Source organism: Copidosoma floridanum, unplaced genomic scaffold (assembly GCF_036245765.1).
Source record: "Copidosoma floridanum isolate Cflo_tuat_1 unplaced genomic scaffold, Cflo_Japanese_pri ptg000009l, whole genome shotgun sequence".
In the NCBI taxonomy this organism is placed as follows: domain Eukaryota; kingdom Metazoa; phylum Arthropoda; class Insecta; order Hymenoptera; family Encyrtidae; genus Copidosoma; species Copidosoma floridanum.
This window is the reverse complement of record NW_028321886.1, coordinates 10407455-10423005: the sequence shown is the minus strand read 5'-3', so window position 1 is coordinate 10423005 and position 15551 is coordinate 10407455. Positions and strand designations below refer to the sequence as shown.

Genomic DNA, 15551 nt, shown 5'->3' with positions numbered 1-15551 from the left:
AGTATTTAAATATATATATATATATATATATATATATATATACAGCCCTCATAGTATATACCTGTACATGAATATAATTATACACGCGTACATTGCCGTGGCAGCTTGCTCAGTTACGACGTCATATAGGCACATATAGCGATGCCGAGCCTACGTGGCGAGATGGAAGGGGGGGAACCCCCGAAGATCACGCAACTTGCGTCATAATCCAAAATACTTTAAGCGTCCAAAACAACCATATAATATAGACGCGTTTTGGAGCAATGCGGCTACGATGAAGAGGTCAGTTGTATTTTTTTTTTTTATACAATTTCACACTAGTTAAATTGCTCTTTGGATTTTTTTATGCCACCCTTCGTCCAATCATCATGAGAAGTATCCGAAAGGACGTAATGTCGTTCCCAGCGAGCATTGTGGAGCACGCACAGAAAGAGACGAGCAAGATAATTTAACGAAAAAAAAAAAAAAAAAAAAAACCACTTTAGCTCTGAACTGAAGTACCATTGTCTACCCAATGAACTCTTCTGGAAATTCCAAAATTACCGCCGTGAATGCCGTAGAGGTGACGGGCCAGTATGTCAGCTCGATCCTCCTCGGCTTTGATGGCCAGACGCCTGTAATTTCTTAGAGAAAAAACACAGCTGCCTATCAAGATGAGCTGCACCATCAAGAAGATCGTCATAAAAAACAAAAGCAAGTTCGCGTCCATGCAGAATTGACTGTCCATGCCACCTGAAATCCGTTAACGCGTCGACGAATGGGTTACATATGGGTCGATGGGTCGAATCGAAGGTACACATACTCCGAAGAAATGATGAAAAAAAAAGAATTACCTGGGTCGAGTATGACAAACGTATCCGGATTGCGCGTCGATCTCAAGGGATTCGGCACAATACCGCTCGCGGATTTCGAGTCCTGCACTATAATGGTCGTTTGCAGGGGAATTTGCTGGTCCATCGTAGAGTTGCTGGGCCACAAGGGCGTTTTCTTCTCCGAGTCCTCACTTGGGGGCACCGATCGCTTTCTGCGTCTACTGGTTGCCCCTCGATTATCGCAGCGCACCTTCAACATGAACATTTTACGACGAAAAGGGATCATTATAGGTACACCTTACATTACACACATTATGCATGGTTTACCGGAGTGCAAACATCGAGGCAAAATTTCACAATGACGTTGAAACGCACGCGCTGGCTGTTTGGGAACTTGAAGGCACTGAATTCAGCCACGAGCGAGCGATTGTCCGCCGGGTCTTTTCCGAGGGCCGGAAAAATTTGGGTTATTGGACACCCAAGCTCGTCGAGCAGCAACAGAGACGAGTCCTCCGAGTACGAGCTCGCCAGCAAATAACCAGCCGTTATGTCGAACGGCCCTTTATGGAGCAGGATACATGTATAATTTTTTTTTTTTTTTTATATTATAGTGCTCTACGTCCGGCTCCTTTAATAAGGGCACTACTGAGGGCACTTAGCACTTTGGAGAAGGAAGGGAAGAGGGATAGGAGGCCTCCCATTACTGGGAGGGGGGTAGGGGGAAATTAGGCAATTATGCTGCGAGGAGGTCGCCTAAACCCTCCTCGAGGAGCATTGCGTGGTGAAAAAGCACATGTGAGACTCACAGAGGTACTTGCCCGAAGTCGCACTGGCCGGGAATTGAACCACGGTCTCCCGCGTGCCAATCCACGACCCAGCTGACCGAGCCACCGCGCGCTCACACATGTATAATTACTAGTCGCAACAATTTATTGTGCATGTATGGGGGTATACCTTGCTTTGGTGACATTTCGATTTTGAGAATCAACTTCTGGCCAAGATGCGTCACATTGGCAGGTCTAAGATTCTCGTCCAAGATGTACATGGAGATGGTTGGCACCACCGAGGACGAATTCACCACCGTGGAAACTATCGGCGGCAGACCAGCGCTAAACCCAAATATAGTTTAACATAATGGTGTTTCTCCTCCTTTTTGTTACAAAATAACGATTGACATGTGGATACGCACTTGGGATCGACAAAAGTGAATCCAGAGTTGACGCTTATATTCTGAGGCAACGGAATCGAGCCGTTGATGAAAGAGCAGCCCACTCTGACCGCTTGGTCGCCAAGGCGTTGGATTATTGGATTGAACTGCACGATAACCGTCGACCAAACGATCGCGCGCGTTCTGTTGTAAGTAGGTGAATATAAAAAAAAAAGAAGCATCAATTTAACAAAAAAAAAAAAAAAAACGCCACAAACTGATTATCTTGGTAAGACAAAGCCAAGCCGCAGGCGGACGAGCCACCGGTACTTTTAAAATCCGGAAGAGGTAGGACCAAAATCGTGAGATTCTCGCCGTGGCCGTGTGCGCTACAGTTGTCGCTGAACCCGCTAGCGTAAAGCTTACCGTTAAACGGCTCGGCTGTACGTAGTTGGACTATTAAAGAAGAACTAGTGCAATGTACGTTCACTAAAAAAGCATCAAGTGTACACATGTATTTCTCATTAGATCACGGATTGCGCCTCCACTCGCACACAAACACATCAGGTGTTTCAAGTCAAAGCGTAAGTATGTAAGTATAATGTTGTGTGTACTCACTGTCGATGCAAGGTTCTCGCTCTCTGTAGGAGGAATTTGGTGAAGCGACGAGAGAGCTGACGCCGTTGCCTATTGTGTCATCGGAGTAGAGATAGCAAGTCGTACGGTTAGAATTCACGCGCTCGATGCCAAAAGCCCGGCACAGGAAGCCATCGTTGCTTTCGTCGCACCTTTTCTCGCACTGGGAGGGACGAAAGCAAAATGAAAATCTTACTCGTGCAATATTGCACGGCACGATAACAATACTTACGTAGAAAAATAAATGCTTACCTGCTTTGTATTCACGCCCGTCACTTGCAAATCCGAATATGGCATCAACGCGTCTTCAAACTCGGCATAAGAACAAAACTCGGTTTTTGCTGCAAATGTATACGCGTGTTTTGTATCTCGATTTTTTTCTTTTTTTTTTTTTTTTTTTTTTCTTCTTTTTTTTTTTTTTTCTTTTTTACCGTATTTTTTTTCCTTTTTTTTTTTTTTTTTTTTTTTTTTTTGAAACTTACATACATTATGGCACTGATTTTGTAGGTACTCGTTTCTGTACAACGAGGCTCTGTACGCTTGAGGCTTCATTTCTCTTTCTATCGTCAAAAGAGTGCAGGATCCGGTTATGTCGCCGATGAAAAGATCGCGACTGGTTTGAAATTGAGCTGCCTTGCAATTTTTTACTGCAACATTAGACGATTGTGGATGCAATTTTCTACTTAAAAAAAAAAAAAAAAAAAACGAGTACTGTTTACCTTTGTTTATACACGTCTCGTAACATTCGGCTCTGGTCGTAATTTCTGGTGTCGTATTGACAGCCGCAGAATCATGTAAAATCGAGCCCAAACTCCTTTCAACTTGCCAATATTTGGTCAAACAAGATTCCGGAACTTGAAAAAAGAAAAAAAAAAAAATTGCAAAATTTACTTGGTACAATCATAAAATTGTCATAATTTTGGAATTAACGGGCCCACCAAACGTATTTTCGCTCACCTTTCAAGCAGATTTTGTGGTAAAATGTTACATTTGGCTCTGGTCCGAAGTCGTTTCCTTTCCAATCAACGCTAAAGCAATAGCTCTTCTCGAGGTTGATGATGAACGCATTGCAATTCTGACTCTTGCATCTAAACAAATATAATTGGGTTGTGGTACATTGTGATGCAATATAATAATTTTTTTTTTTTTTTTTTTTTCGTTACTTTTCGAAGCAAGCGGCCACAATTCCTTGAGAATCTATTCCTCGATAAAGAACACGGATTTCTCTTGCCAACTCGGGCTTCATGCCCCTAACTTTTTCCCAGACCATGTCTTTGTTGCACGATTGATATCCTGCAATGCACGCGTTATAGACATGGGCTTATTTTCATTTAATGCTGAACGAATGTCAGGGATGGGAAAGGAATAGTATATTTTGGCTCACCTGCAATCCCAACTACGATCGATAAGGTCCATAATATGATTTTTGAAACAATGTACAAACTCATGATTATTTTTCAACTTTTGCATTTAGCGCGCATATAGGATTTTTTCTTTTTTTTTTTCTTTTCTTTTCTTTTCTCTCGTACCACACCGATGTTCTCAAGCAGCGAGGTCAAATGATAAATATTATATTCTCTACTCCGACTTGTGGTGCGTGTATATGTACATACATATATATGTATACCTTACGTAACACGAAAAAATCACCGGTGCACCACCAGCACACACGTGTGTGTTTTTCCAACAGTTGCTCCAATAGCAATGAGTAAGTATATATTATTATACTAACGCGTTATAAATATATTTCACGTGTCTGTACTGAAATAATCGTTACAAATTGCATCGATTAAACGTTTATTCGTTGACACTTTTTCTGTTCGTTTCGGCCACATCTCGTGACGTACGGTAAATTATTTCTCTCTTCCCGTCATTTCTCTTGATTTACATGTGACACTCGTAATTATAGTATACAACAATGATGATTCACTTGTCTTGTTCGAATGAAATCTTAATAATTTTGATTCCTCGTTGTTCTTTTTTTCCTACGCGTAATTATTCATTGGCACTTTTCAAAAAATCCAATAAAACGTGATCTTATGGTGTAAAAATTCTCAACAGCGAACAACAACACCTGCGTGAAAGCGAGCGTAGGTACACACGCCGGCGGCGATGAGCGTACTGATACTGTATAGCGAACGAACAAAAGCAAAAGTTTTATATATCCACCTGCATTGGTGCAGTTGTTTAAAGCAACGAGCCACTCAAACATGACACATCGACATACTTCCGACCCGAATCGGCATCCAAGTATTACGTACATAAAGTGTGTCTATGCTTTACGTATCTCTTTTTTGTCCTCTCCTTTTTTTGCCCCCCCCCCCCTCCCCGTGTCTCTCTCTATCCATCTCTATGTTTTTTTTTACAATACCTGCATCTACCTTTTATCCATCTCGTTTTTCTCGTGTTGCTGTCATTGTCGTCTATATTGCTTATTACGATGAGTTTAAAACCTTTTCGTTAAACATACCATACAAAATAATAAACCTTTTTATGAAAAGAAATTTTGAAATCGTCACATTTGCAATATTTACGTTTTTTTTTTTTTTTTTTTTTTTTTTTTTTTTTTTTTTTTTTTTTTAGATACGGGTATATTACCAGCATGTGAGAGCTCGCATGTATGTTTTTCAATCGTTTCGTCTTCTCAATGAAGCAAGAAACCTTTTTTTTTCATACGATTTGATAAAATAAGCTCATTTTCATAAAACTGCATGATGATGCGGTTACTACCGTACTACATTACAATGGTATAAAGCTGAAGGAAATAGAAAATACTTTCTAATTAAAGGATTTAGGTCTCGAGCCACTGCTTTATTATCATGAATTCAAGGTCGTTTTCGATAGTTTGCGCTACTTCATTCACGTTAGTGAAAAAGTTAAGGGACATTTTGGCTCAATGGTTTATCGAGCCAAAATAGATGAGATTCTCTATTACAATTTTCATAACTACTAGACGCTCTATACGTTCTGAATTTTTTTTTTTTAAGCTGGAATAAAAAAACGTGCGCCCGTGAAAACAAAAGTTGAGCTTCGACTAGTTGTGAAAAGATTTGCACAGATAATAAATAATAGATCAGAACACGTGGGAAACGAGTGTACTCCGTGTACATGGGTAATTGTCTCGTGTTTTTTTTTTACAACGATGCACACAAACTAATTAAACTTTGTGAATGTTTACAAACAGACTCTTTTGTTCAATTAAAGTCTATGTTATTTACATCAAAGCTGTAAAAGTCGTGTACGTAATCATGGTATCACATTTCCTCCTGACCTGCCGTAACTACTTATACACACTACCGAGCTATTCTGAAAGCTCACTTGTTCTACTTATACATTGATTGATATTTTGTTTTATTTTATATACCACACCAGCTGATAAGCGCTTATTCCTCGATGATAGATACATGGTAGAAAGTTTAAATGGAATAATATCCACGTTCATTTATTACTTTGGGGACAAATTTTTCGAAAACGTGCACGTACTTATGTAAAAAGTATATTTATTTTGTTATCTGAAAAGGCAATTAGTGCGCAAACATATTTTTTTAAAAATTGGTCGATATCGCCGCAACGAGGGAAGGATAAGAAACATAAGACCAGGAAAGACTAAACACGTCAAATGGTCAATAATAACAACAATACGAGCAATGCTTTACTCAAGTGCACTCGAAATCAAACGGCTTTGCAAGAAGGGAAAGGTAAAAAAGTTTTGGTGTTAAATTCAAAGAATAATACAAGAATAGCACGACGAGTGTCAACATGAAAGTACCGTTGCTCTTTCTCGGGCTGATGTTTGCCATGATGATCGACAAAACCAGTGCGATGCATCTACGTAAGTCCAACAAAAAATTACCATCAAGTGATGTGCTTAAAATTTTTTTCAATACGCTTATTCTACTCAACGCGTACATGTGCCCAAGTAAATTATTAGGTGGTTTTCAACAAAAATTAAAAAATTAAAAATACAATCGACCCCTTCAATTTTCTTTCAAGCAGTAAAAAAAAAAAAAAAAAAAAAAAAAAAAAAAAAAAAACATTTTTTAATTTATATTACTTTACGTGCTTTTTGCCAATTTTGCCAAAAGCCCTGGCTCATTAGCAAAGAGTACCATTGAGAAATTTAAAGAGTTGCAAAACTTCAACTTATCGTCAAAATGGAACTAATTTTCATGGAAGTATTCTAGCATATACTTTTGTCTTAATCGTTAAAAATATGTTGTAGTTGTTGTCGCGCCTCACCATCACCAGACCAGCCTTGCGAAAAATAGAAACAAACTCAATGATTTGGATTTAAAGCCATTGGTGAATTTTTTGGAAAATTTTCCGCTTATCGGCGATCAGATTACATTTCTCATCGACAACTTGGCAACGGGCCTCGTGAGCTTGAACAACTTGACAGGAGGTTTCATCTTAAATGTCCTGAACGGATCGTCACCCTGCAAGATTGCTCTGGACGGCATCAGTTGCGACGGCCCGTCTTTGAACGACAACATTTATAACGCCGTTAAAGCTATAATTGACAATATCTCGTCTGATATTTTGCCAGACTTTTTCAAAGGATACGTTGATAGTTTCGTTAAAAAATTCATCGACATGGTAGTTGCCTACGTATTTCAAGCTGCTTAGGCTAAAAACGACGGCTAAATTTCGAACCATGAAAATTATATTAAAAAACAAACAAACAATAAATGTGTGGCGGAGACTATTGTTTTTCCTTCGTTTTACATAATATTCACATATGCACGAGCGTCGAATATACTTGGAAAAAAAAAAAACGCGATAAGCAGGTAACACATTTTCCCCCCGTTTCTGTCAAGTTTTTTCTGCATATCACGCGTTTGAAAATTAAAATTATTATGTATTAACGCGCTCGTTCTATAAAAGAATAGTTCGAGTTTTGTTTAAGCTCATGCAGTTAAGTATCGCCATCACGTGTATAATAAGCTGTGACAACACAAATTTTTTTTTTTTTTCCCCTTTGCCCAGTACAGTACACATACTTGCAATAGCCATGCGGCTATCGAAAAGTGACGTGGTGGTTTTTTTCGCATTTTTCGTTGCCACTAGTATTGTCGATGCCAAGAGCAGTAAGTAGTGATTGTTTTTTTTTTTTTTTTTTTTTTTCCACGACTTGTAAATTTGCACTTTTTTGGTTAAAACAAAAAAAAAAAATAAAAAAATAAATGACTTTACTTTTCGACACAGTCGATGCAACGAACGGGGTAAAAGGTAAAAATTACTTTCGCGAGATCATCGACAAGCTGGACGAAATCAAAGCCATGCCATTCATCGGTGACATCGTCGGTCCGTACGTGGCTATAGCAAGAAGCGCCATAACAAACGTGAATAATTTGACCGACGGAAGCTTCGGGGCCATTTTCAACAGCATCATGCCTTGCAACATCAGCAATTCGAGCATCAGGTGCGAGGGTACCCTGGACAAGGACAGTGCCCGCCAACTCGCCAAAAAACTGCTGAGCAGCATACCCCTCGGAGTACTGCCCAGCTCGATGGCCTCCATCATCAAATTGGCCACTAACGTCGTTTGACACTAGTTATTATATATTAATAATACAATGTTATTTCATGACCACTTTGTGCTGTTAAACCACACGTTGTTTCTCCAGCTTGTATCGATAAGATAATAAATTTCAATTATATATGAATAAAGAAATACAATGTTAATTTATATTGTTGTTGGCAATTTTTTTTATTCATATATTCCATTTAGCCGTACTGCTTACAAATGATGTTAAATTATGTGGAAGAGCTTCAATATGTGGTAGGCTGTTTGCAATTGAACGAGATACTTGAGGATGAATTCGGGCATCAAATTCGATTTGCGTGAAACGGTTATGGAATCGTCCAACAGTGGGAGTACGTAATTCTTGATGAGGTGCCAGGCAACGGAGACGAATCGGTTAAACGTTGACTTTAGCACGCTTTTTATCGGCAAAGCTGTTGCATCGATGGCCGTCAATATGGGGGCGAAAATATTATTATTTTCGACAGACCTTGGAATCCTTGATTTCGACTTGACGCTCGAACGAAGCAATGTCATGGCTGGACCTGCCGGGATTTATTTTTAAATATAATATCATCCAATATATATTAAGTATATATTTATGTACGGACGCACTTTGAGTTGAATCAAAATCTTACCTTGTTTTTTGTTACCCGTAGCATCGCAATAAAAACTACACGCGATATTCAGAATTAACACAAAAATCAGCAGGTATTTTGACATTTTGAAACTTTGCACGCGGGACTGAGGTAAAGAAAAAAAAACAAAAAAACAAAAAAAAAAAAAACTAATCCGTACTGCTGAAAAGTAGTGAATGAAAGCGCACTGTTTTTCGTTCAACTATATTCAGCCTTATCGAAAATAATTGACGCGCATATATTATACTTATGCAATCGCATTGAATAATTGTAATGATTAAATTCAATCGACCTCGCCTGACATTACAGATGTATAAATTATTTATTTTTTTTTGTAGAATTTACATGTAAGTAAATTGATGTGTATTTATTATTGAATATTTTTTTCAAACAGAAGTACAAGAGCCCTTTAGAGGTATCCACGAGGCGACGGTACAAGGAAGAGATTTTTTTCTTGCAACTCGCAAAACGCTGTCCAAAAACAGCAAGGATAACTCGAACAGAGGCTGCATTGACCTTTCCATTTCAACGACTGTGCCCTCCGGAGCCACTTTTCATGGAAATTACACACGTACGTAATGCAATTATAACTTTAATATAATATACAAAATGATGATGATAATAATATACCTTTGGGAGCGGATGACAAAAAATTTACGGAAGGTAACACGTTGCCGGTGACATTTTGCAAAACAATCAGGAGCAGTAAGTATTTTATGAAACTCAACATGTCCGCTCGAGTGGTTCGTCGCCTAGTTGAAACGATTCGTTTAATTTTTCAACATTTGAATGTTAACAACTACTTCCAACCGGTGGTGCGTGCCTAAATTGATGACCCTCATTTATAAACTAATTCGAGCAACTTTACGTATCTTTTTGGCCTCAAGTTTATCGATTCACCTTGCGCAGCTTATCACTAAACAACCACATACATTTTAATTATTTTTCCTGCTTACGAGTAGTTTGTAGGTACGTACTCGAATAATTTTCGTTCGCTTGGAAATGTATTTTATATGTAATATACAAGCTAAGAATAATGCTGTAAGCAATTAAGTAGATTGGTGCAATTCCACACTAAAATGTTGATTTATTGTGATTAAAACTATTCTAACAAACTATACATTATGTTCTTGATAAATTTAATGTCGATCGTAAATTATCACTTATATACATTAATAATTTTATAACAAATAATCATTTTTAAATCGACTCTTCATCCTCTTTTTATCCTTTATTTGATGTTACATGTATTTAATGGTTTTTTTATTCATGACGTTATTATCTTACGAACAATCATTGTGAAAAATCTAACATACATTAGAGAATTCAAAATGTTTGATACACGCGTGAAATACAGCATATAAATACGTTGGCAAACTTGCTGTACTAGGATCTAGAGTGAAAAAAGAATTTTAAAAATTTTGTTTGGCAGTTTGAAGGAATGCAACAACAATTTTTCCAATTAGATGATGTTAAAACGCGTCAAAAAATTATAATTATTGGTTAGTTGCATAAATCGGACCAGCTTTTTGTTTCGCAAGATCGCTTGCTTTCTTGGCAGCATCTTTTACTTTCTCGGCTTTGTCTTGCAAAGAGTGTTGGAAATCTTCAGCTGCATGAGTAAGCCTTATCATTGAGCTTTCATCCATCTTAAAATAAAATATATTTTGTTACGTTTACACGAAAAAAGTAAACTAACGAGTTTACTTCATACCTTATTAGGAATGCCAATTTGTGTAAAGTCTGAGTTTGCAAAGTGCAGAGAGGTAGGAAACATGAGTGACAGTACGTGATTGAAGCCCATTGACATTTGCATGCAATTTTTTTTGAACCTGTCAAGACCAAAAGCCTGGATGGCTCGGCTGAAACCAAAAACTGAGCTTTCTATCCATGCTGACCTTTTAGCCACAGTCCACTGTGGATTGTCATGAGAGACCTTGTAGACTACTTTTTCAACGACGTTCTGAAACAAAAGCAAGGACAATCATTTGCCAATCAAATAACCCTCAATTAGATAAATTTCAAGAAAAGTTTGTAAATTTTGACTACCATAACTTTCGTGAAACCTAAATTTCTAGTATACGTGACGAGAACTTTTTCTTTGGGGTCAACTATACTTTCTTCGAGAATCTTTACATTGTTATTTTTGTTAATGAATTTTTCACCCCACTTGGGGACTCGATTGGTTTTAGTCAACAATCTTTTTGAGTATAGTTTGCCATCCTTAATTTCTCTTAAAATTGTATCTTCGCTAAGAACGTGTGAGCTGCAAGAAAAATAATTATAATTTTCAATATTGAATGTGATTTATATATAAAAACTGTTTTTTTAATTGTTGTCAAATACCTGTTAGGATTTGGATATCTACGCCAAAACCCTTGAGCAACTTGTTCCCAAGAAAAATAAAAAATTGTACTGCTTTCAAAATACTTCACCATGATGCCTATTGAAAGTAATAATTATTTCTTCAATGTTCACAAATTGCAGCACAAACTTCTGAAGTAGTCATTAAAGATACTTGCTATTGTTGAATGTATCATATGTCTGAAACAACAAATGATCAAAGTTTAATGCAACTAAGTATGTATGTAGGTTATTTAACTATCAATATACATGGATAATTCATTGAATTTAATTGATAAATTAAATCTATTGTTGGTTGTATGGCATGAAAAATGTCGCTGATACTTGTGTGTGATTCATATGCATTAACGATGATATAATTGAAACAAAATTCACAGCCTACTTATATTTTATATATATATATATATATATATGTACATGAAACTTGTAACTTACTATATTAGGTTTCTGGTAAGTATTAACTGAGATTTTTCGTTGGTGCATCCTTACGCTACTAATGATGAAGAAAACTATACTGATGGACTGGACGGCTGGGCCGGCTGGGGCTCATGGATACATTGCATCGACAATCAGCTGTTGGCTGTCGGAGCAGAAAGAGTATAAGTATATAAGTTATACTATATATATATACCAATTGTTTTGATATCTATATATACAACATGCAGACGACAAAACGTAAAGCACCGCAAAATATTTATTAGTGAAAACGAGTGAAACTGTATAGTTTGTAATGTATAGTTGGATGTAAAATCGTATCTTTATATATAATGATAAATATTCAATATAATTTATTAGGTTCTAAAATTTCTTAGGTATACATCTTCTAGATTTTTTCTTCTTTGTGTTCAAATTATGGCGCCTATAGAATATAGATAACACATCGACGCCGACGAAGACAATCACAACGTGACGTCACCCCATTTGAAATAACACGCATTTTTGCCATTTCTGAAGAGTGCGCGCGCGGGTACAAATACAAAATAATTTATAGTTTATAGGTTTATTGCGAAATTACTTTTATTTCGGTTGACTCCATTTCTCAAATTAAAACACCAAAAAAAACTTACAATATTGTTTCTCTCGAGTCAACGGACAAAGTTAGTTCTATACCTACTTAATTACTTATTTCTAGTTCGAGAATAGTCTTTTTTATTTTTCATTTTAATTCAAGAACCAACTCTGCACAAGACGGAATTGAACTGATCTGTTATGATCGTAATGAGTAATGAACCTTATTTATGAAGTATAAATATATTATAGCCTCAATATAAATATATATATATATATAGACAAGGAAAGGGTGGGAGAGGGAGAGAGCAAGAGCAGAGAGAGCTGAGAGAGAAAGAGAAAGGCCTCACACACACTACACACAATGCATTGCAGACGACAAGGATAGTGGATTATATACACATGCATATTAACAAAGTGTAATTCAATTGTAATTAATTAAGTAAATTCTTTCAACTCTTTTATCTCTTTTAACGACGATTGTTTGTATACGTAGTGTAAATGCTCCGTTAGTTGTGTGTGAATATACTTTCTGCTTGAACTTTGAACTATGTCGGGATTTTTCGATCAAATTCAACACCTTTACGATCAAGCTCTGTATTCGAACGTTATATCTTTGGTAAGTCGTACTTTTTCTGAATTTCACCTAACCAGGTCATTGAGTGCTTCTAATGATAAAAAAAAGAATTTTTTTCAAAACATGTGCAGGCAAATTTAGTTTTGTCTCTCAGCGATCACAACAACGAAATCTTGCCAGCCTGCACAAAGTTTCTCGTTTACGTTTATTGTGCAGATTCACACTTTTATCTGGGCAAATTCAAAAGGGCGGAGTCACTTTACAAAAAATCACTACAAGTACGAAAATGTTTGTTAAAATCCAAGGGCTCTTCCGCAAAATTAAATCTGGAAGGCCGAAAGGAGATCGTATCAGATGTAGACATAAAATACCAAATTTATGCCTGCCTAATGAAATTGAAAAACCATCAGGAGGCACTCCAAATACTGCAAAGTATTCCTGGTAAACTGAGAACTGCAAAGGTTAATTAATTACAGTGATGATGCAATATTATTTTTTTAGCTTAAAAAATAACTTATACACATTACTTTATTATTTTCTCTATCTTTTAGGTCAATATGGCTCTAGCAAGGATGTTTCAAGAGCAGGGTATGGAAAGATCGGCTATAGCAACGTACAAAGAAGTTTTAAGAGAGTGTCCTTTGGCACTTGAGGCTGCGGAAGGTTTACTTGCATTGGGAGTGAAAGGCATTGAAGTCAATTCAATAATTATGAGTTGTAATTTAAATTTAACCAGTTTTGAATGGCTCAATGCTTGGATAAAGGCTCATGCTCACATAAATAACAGAGAATACAATCACGCGGTGACTACTTTGCGATCTTTGGACAGTGTTAATTGCTTGAGAGACAATTACAATCTTTTAGTAATCATGGGAAAATGTTACTATTATTCGGGAGATTACAAAAATGCCCTGATGTGTCTGAGACGAGCAAGAGCGGTCGAGCCAGATTCAACTAAAGGGTAAAAATTTAATGACAGAAAAGTTAATGTTGAGGCGTACATCCAGATTCACAGATTTTAACTTTATTGCAGTCTTGACATATATGCAGCTGTGCTGCATCGAACTCACCACACTGTAGAATTGGAAAAACTGATTCCATTAATATCTACGATGAGCGAGCGCTCAGCGGAGGCTTACACAGCACTGGCTTATGCTTTGTTTGCCCTCCGTAAACTAAATCGAGCCAACACTATTGCTAACCAGGCTATAATTATATGCCCACGAAACGTCGAAGCAATCATTCTCAGAGGCAATATTCTCATAGAACAAAAAAAATACTCGGACGCATTGAATCATTTTCGTCAAGCCATGCAGTTAAAACCTTACCGATACGAAGCTCACAAAGGATTGGTCGATTGTTTTGTGGGGATGCATCGCTTGAGAGAAGCTTCCAATATAGCTAGTGGCGCTCACAAACAACTTGGATCTACATCACGAGTTTTAACGGTATAAAAACTAATTTATTAATTTGAATTTCAAAACTACTAACATGGGTATTTTAAATTTCAGTTGTATGCTTCAGTCCTGATGCGAGATCCTGTTACTGTAGGAAAAGCGAAAAATTTGCTTGAAAAAGCTCTGAGTCAAGAAGATACTTACTTGCCCGCAGTCTATTATTTAGCAGAAATTTACGAACAAGAAATGAACTTGGAAGCTGCTATAGAACTCCTCGAAAAGCAAGTTGACACACAACCGACGTGCAAATTACATCAAATGCTTGGTGATTTGTGGGCAAGGCTACACAACGCGGAAAAAGCTTTAGATCATTATGCTATTGCGTTAAAGTATGTGAATTTTTATTTTATGCATGAGCAAATGTTAAATGTAATTAAAAAAATGTTTTCTTTCAAGTATTAATCCTAGCGACAGAAGAGTGTTGGAGGGCATGCATAGATTGGAAGGAAATTCCAATACTATAGAGTCTTCTTCGTATTACATGACTGTTGGTGAAGAGCATACGGATCCTTCGTATGAAGTAGGCGAAGGTCTACCTGACACTGATAATGACGATGCGGTAGATGAAAGCGAAACGGAGGCTGTTTGGTCAGATATGGATTTAGAAGCCAGTGGCCAATAACCCGATTGAATTAAAAAATCAATTGAGTGTGCCTGTTGACATTTATTTTTAATATTTTTTATTTTTTTCTTTGTAAATATGTGTAATGATTTTTGTTACATTTTCTTGAGAACGTTCAAATGAATTTAGTTTATATTATTCAAATGAATTTAATTTATATTAAAATATGGTCTTTTACAAAAAGTCTGATCTTTTTTACAATTGTATACCTGTATTTTTCTATGAATCGTAATACAATTTGATTGAGTGTTAGTGTACATCCTTCAATTTTCTCTCTCTTTTCTTCCTTGTATGCTATATCAAAAATAAATTGAAATTTACTGATTTAGCTTACTTTTACAAATACGTTTTATGCATGGAATAACGATGATTTGTTGACTGTTCTGGTCGACTAAACGTAATGATGAACCTATCAAAATTCAAAATCAAACGTCAAAGTTAAAATTATAAATACTCCATATCTAAACCAGCAGTATTAAAATTGTGTGGTTTTATGTATTTTTGCGACAGCATCTTGTAAACACTTACAAATGAACACGTTCATTGAAAGTGGGACAGCAGGCACTGCAATTCGCTACTGATTGAAGAAAAGTGTAAATTAAAAAATGTTTTCATCACACAATTTAATGGATTTTATATCATTTTTATTGTTTTTTTTTTTTAGGCTCCTTCTTCATAACGAAAAACGAGTAAAAAGTTGAAAGCTGTTATTCGTTATTTACATGTTATTCACCGATCTTTTTCTATTCCAATTCGTAACTTGATA

The 15551-nt window shown here is 36.6% G+C and overlaps 4 protein-coding genes across 5 annotated transcripts; 2 read left to right on the top strand and 2 right to left on the bottom strand.

The window, feature by feature from the left end:
• Positions 1-461: 461 nt before the first annotated feature.
• On the bottom strand, positions 462-4086 carry LOC106638085 (uncharacterized). Its single transcript, XM_014351111.3, has 13 exons — positions 3980-4086; positions 3759-3888; positions 3553-3683; positions 3315-3449; positions 3078-3242; positions 2848-2936; positions 2578-2758; positions 2238-2448; positions 2002-2163; positions 1767-1921; positions 1140-1372; positions 834-1062; positions 462-732 (listed from the first exon to the last, which is right to left on the bottom strand). Exons 1-13 carry the CDS (start codon positions 4041-4043, stop codon positions 482-484), a joined length of 2136 nt encoding a protein of 711 aa, XP_014206597.2. The 5' UTR covers positions 4044-4086; the 3' UTR covers positions 462-481.
• A 1707-nt stretch (positions 4087-5793) lies between these two features.
• On the top strand, positions 5794-8284 carry LOC106646524 (uncharacterized). 2 transcript variants are annotated; one of them, XM_089589611.1, is made up of 3 exons: positions 5794-6427; positions 6818-7682; positions 7801-8284. In XM_089589611.1, the coding sequence occupies exons 1-2, from the start codon at positions 6355-6357 to the stop codon at positions 7219-7221; spliced, it is 477 nt and encodes a 158-aa protein (XP_089445737.1). In that variant the 5' UTR covers positions 5794-6354; the 3' UTR covers positions 7222-7682; positions 7801-8284. The 2 variants fall into 2 exon arrangements, with proteins under 2 accessions (XP_089445737.1, XP_089445736.1); XM_089589610.1 differs by lacking the exon at positions 5794-6427 and having other exon boundaries at positions 7227-7682.
• A 1540-nt stretch (positions 8285-9824) lies between these two features.
• prel (preli-like) lies at positions 9825-11701 on the bottom strand. The gene is made up of 5 exons (XM_023389263.2): positions 11557-11701; positions 11104-11301; positions 10807-11023; positions 10472-10720; positions 9825-10406 (listed from the first exon to the last, which is right to left on the bottom strand). The coding sequence occupies exons 2-5, from the start codon at positions 11193-11195 to the stop codon at positions 10254-10256; spliced, it is 711 nt and encodes a 236-aa protein (XP_023245031.2). The 5' UTR covers positions 11196-11301; positions 11557-11701; the 3' UTR covers positions 9825-10253.
• An 816-nt stretch (positions 11702-12517) lies between these two features.
• On the top strand, positions 12518-15119 carry APC7 (anaphase-promoting complex subunit 7). Its single transcript, XM_014351012.2, has 6 exons — positions 12518-12748; positions 12838-13167; positions 13258-13667; positions 13740-14154; positions 14218-14492; positions 14560-15119. Exons 1-6 carry the CDS (start codon positions 12680-12682, stop codon positions 14783-14785), a joined length of 1725 nt encoding a protein of 574 aa, XP_014206498.2. The 5' UTR covers positions 12518-12679; the 3' UTR covers positions 14786-15119.
• Positions 15120-15551: the final 432 nt, after the last annotated feature.

Bases quoted from the DNA above. Each gene is read 5' to 3' on its own strand.
- LOC106638085 (XM_014351111.3), bottom strand. From the start codon at position 4,043: ATGAGTTTGTACATTGTTTCAAAAATCATATTATGGACCTTATCGATC. The intron at 2,937-3,077 runs GTAAGTTTCAAA...ATACATTTGCAG, and splicing joins AAATCAGTGCCATAATGTAT to CAAAAACCGAGTTTTGTTCT. The intron at 2,164-2,237 runs GTTTGTGGCGTT...TACTTACAACAG, and splicing joins TTGTCTTACCAAGATAATCA to AACGCGCGCGATCGTTTGGT.
- LOC106646524 (XM_089589610.1), top strand. From the start codon at position 7,505: ATGCAGTTAAGTATCGCCATCACGTGTATAATAAGCTGTGACAACACA. The intron at 7,683-7,800 runs GTAAGTAGTGAT...TTTTCGACACAG, and splicing joins TATTGTCGATGCCAAGAGCA to TCGATGCAACGAACGGGGTA.
- prel (XM_023389263.2), bottom strand. From the start codon at position 11,195: ATGGTGAAGTATTTTGAAAGCAGTACAATTTTTTATTTTTCTTGGGAA. The intron at 11,024-11,103 runs GTATTTGACAAC...TTTTTCTTGCAG, and splicing joins AGATATCCAAATCCTAACAG to CTCACACGTTCTTAGCGAAG. The intron at 10,721-10,806 runs GTAGTCAAAATT...CTTTTGTTTCAG, and splicing joins TAGGTTTCACGAAAGTTATG to AACGTCGTTGAAAAAGTAGT.
- APC7 (XM_014351012.2), top strand. From the start codon at position 12,680: ATGTCGGGATTTTTCGATCAAATTCAACACCTTTACGATCAAGCTCTG. The intron at 13,168-13,257 runs GTTAATTAATTA...TCTATCTTTTAG, and splicing joins GTAAACTGAGAACTGCAAAG to GTCAATATGGCTCTAGCAAG. The intron at 13,668-13,739 runs GTAAAAATTTAA...ACTTTATTGCAG, and splicing joins GAGCCAGATTCAACTAAAGG to TCTTGACATATATGCAGCTG.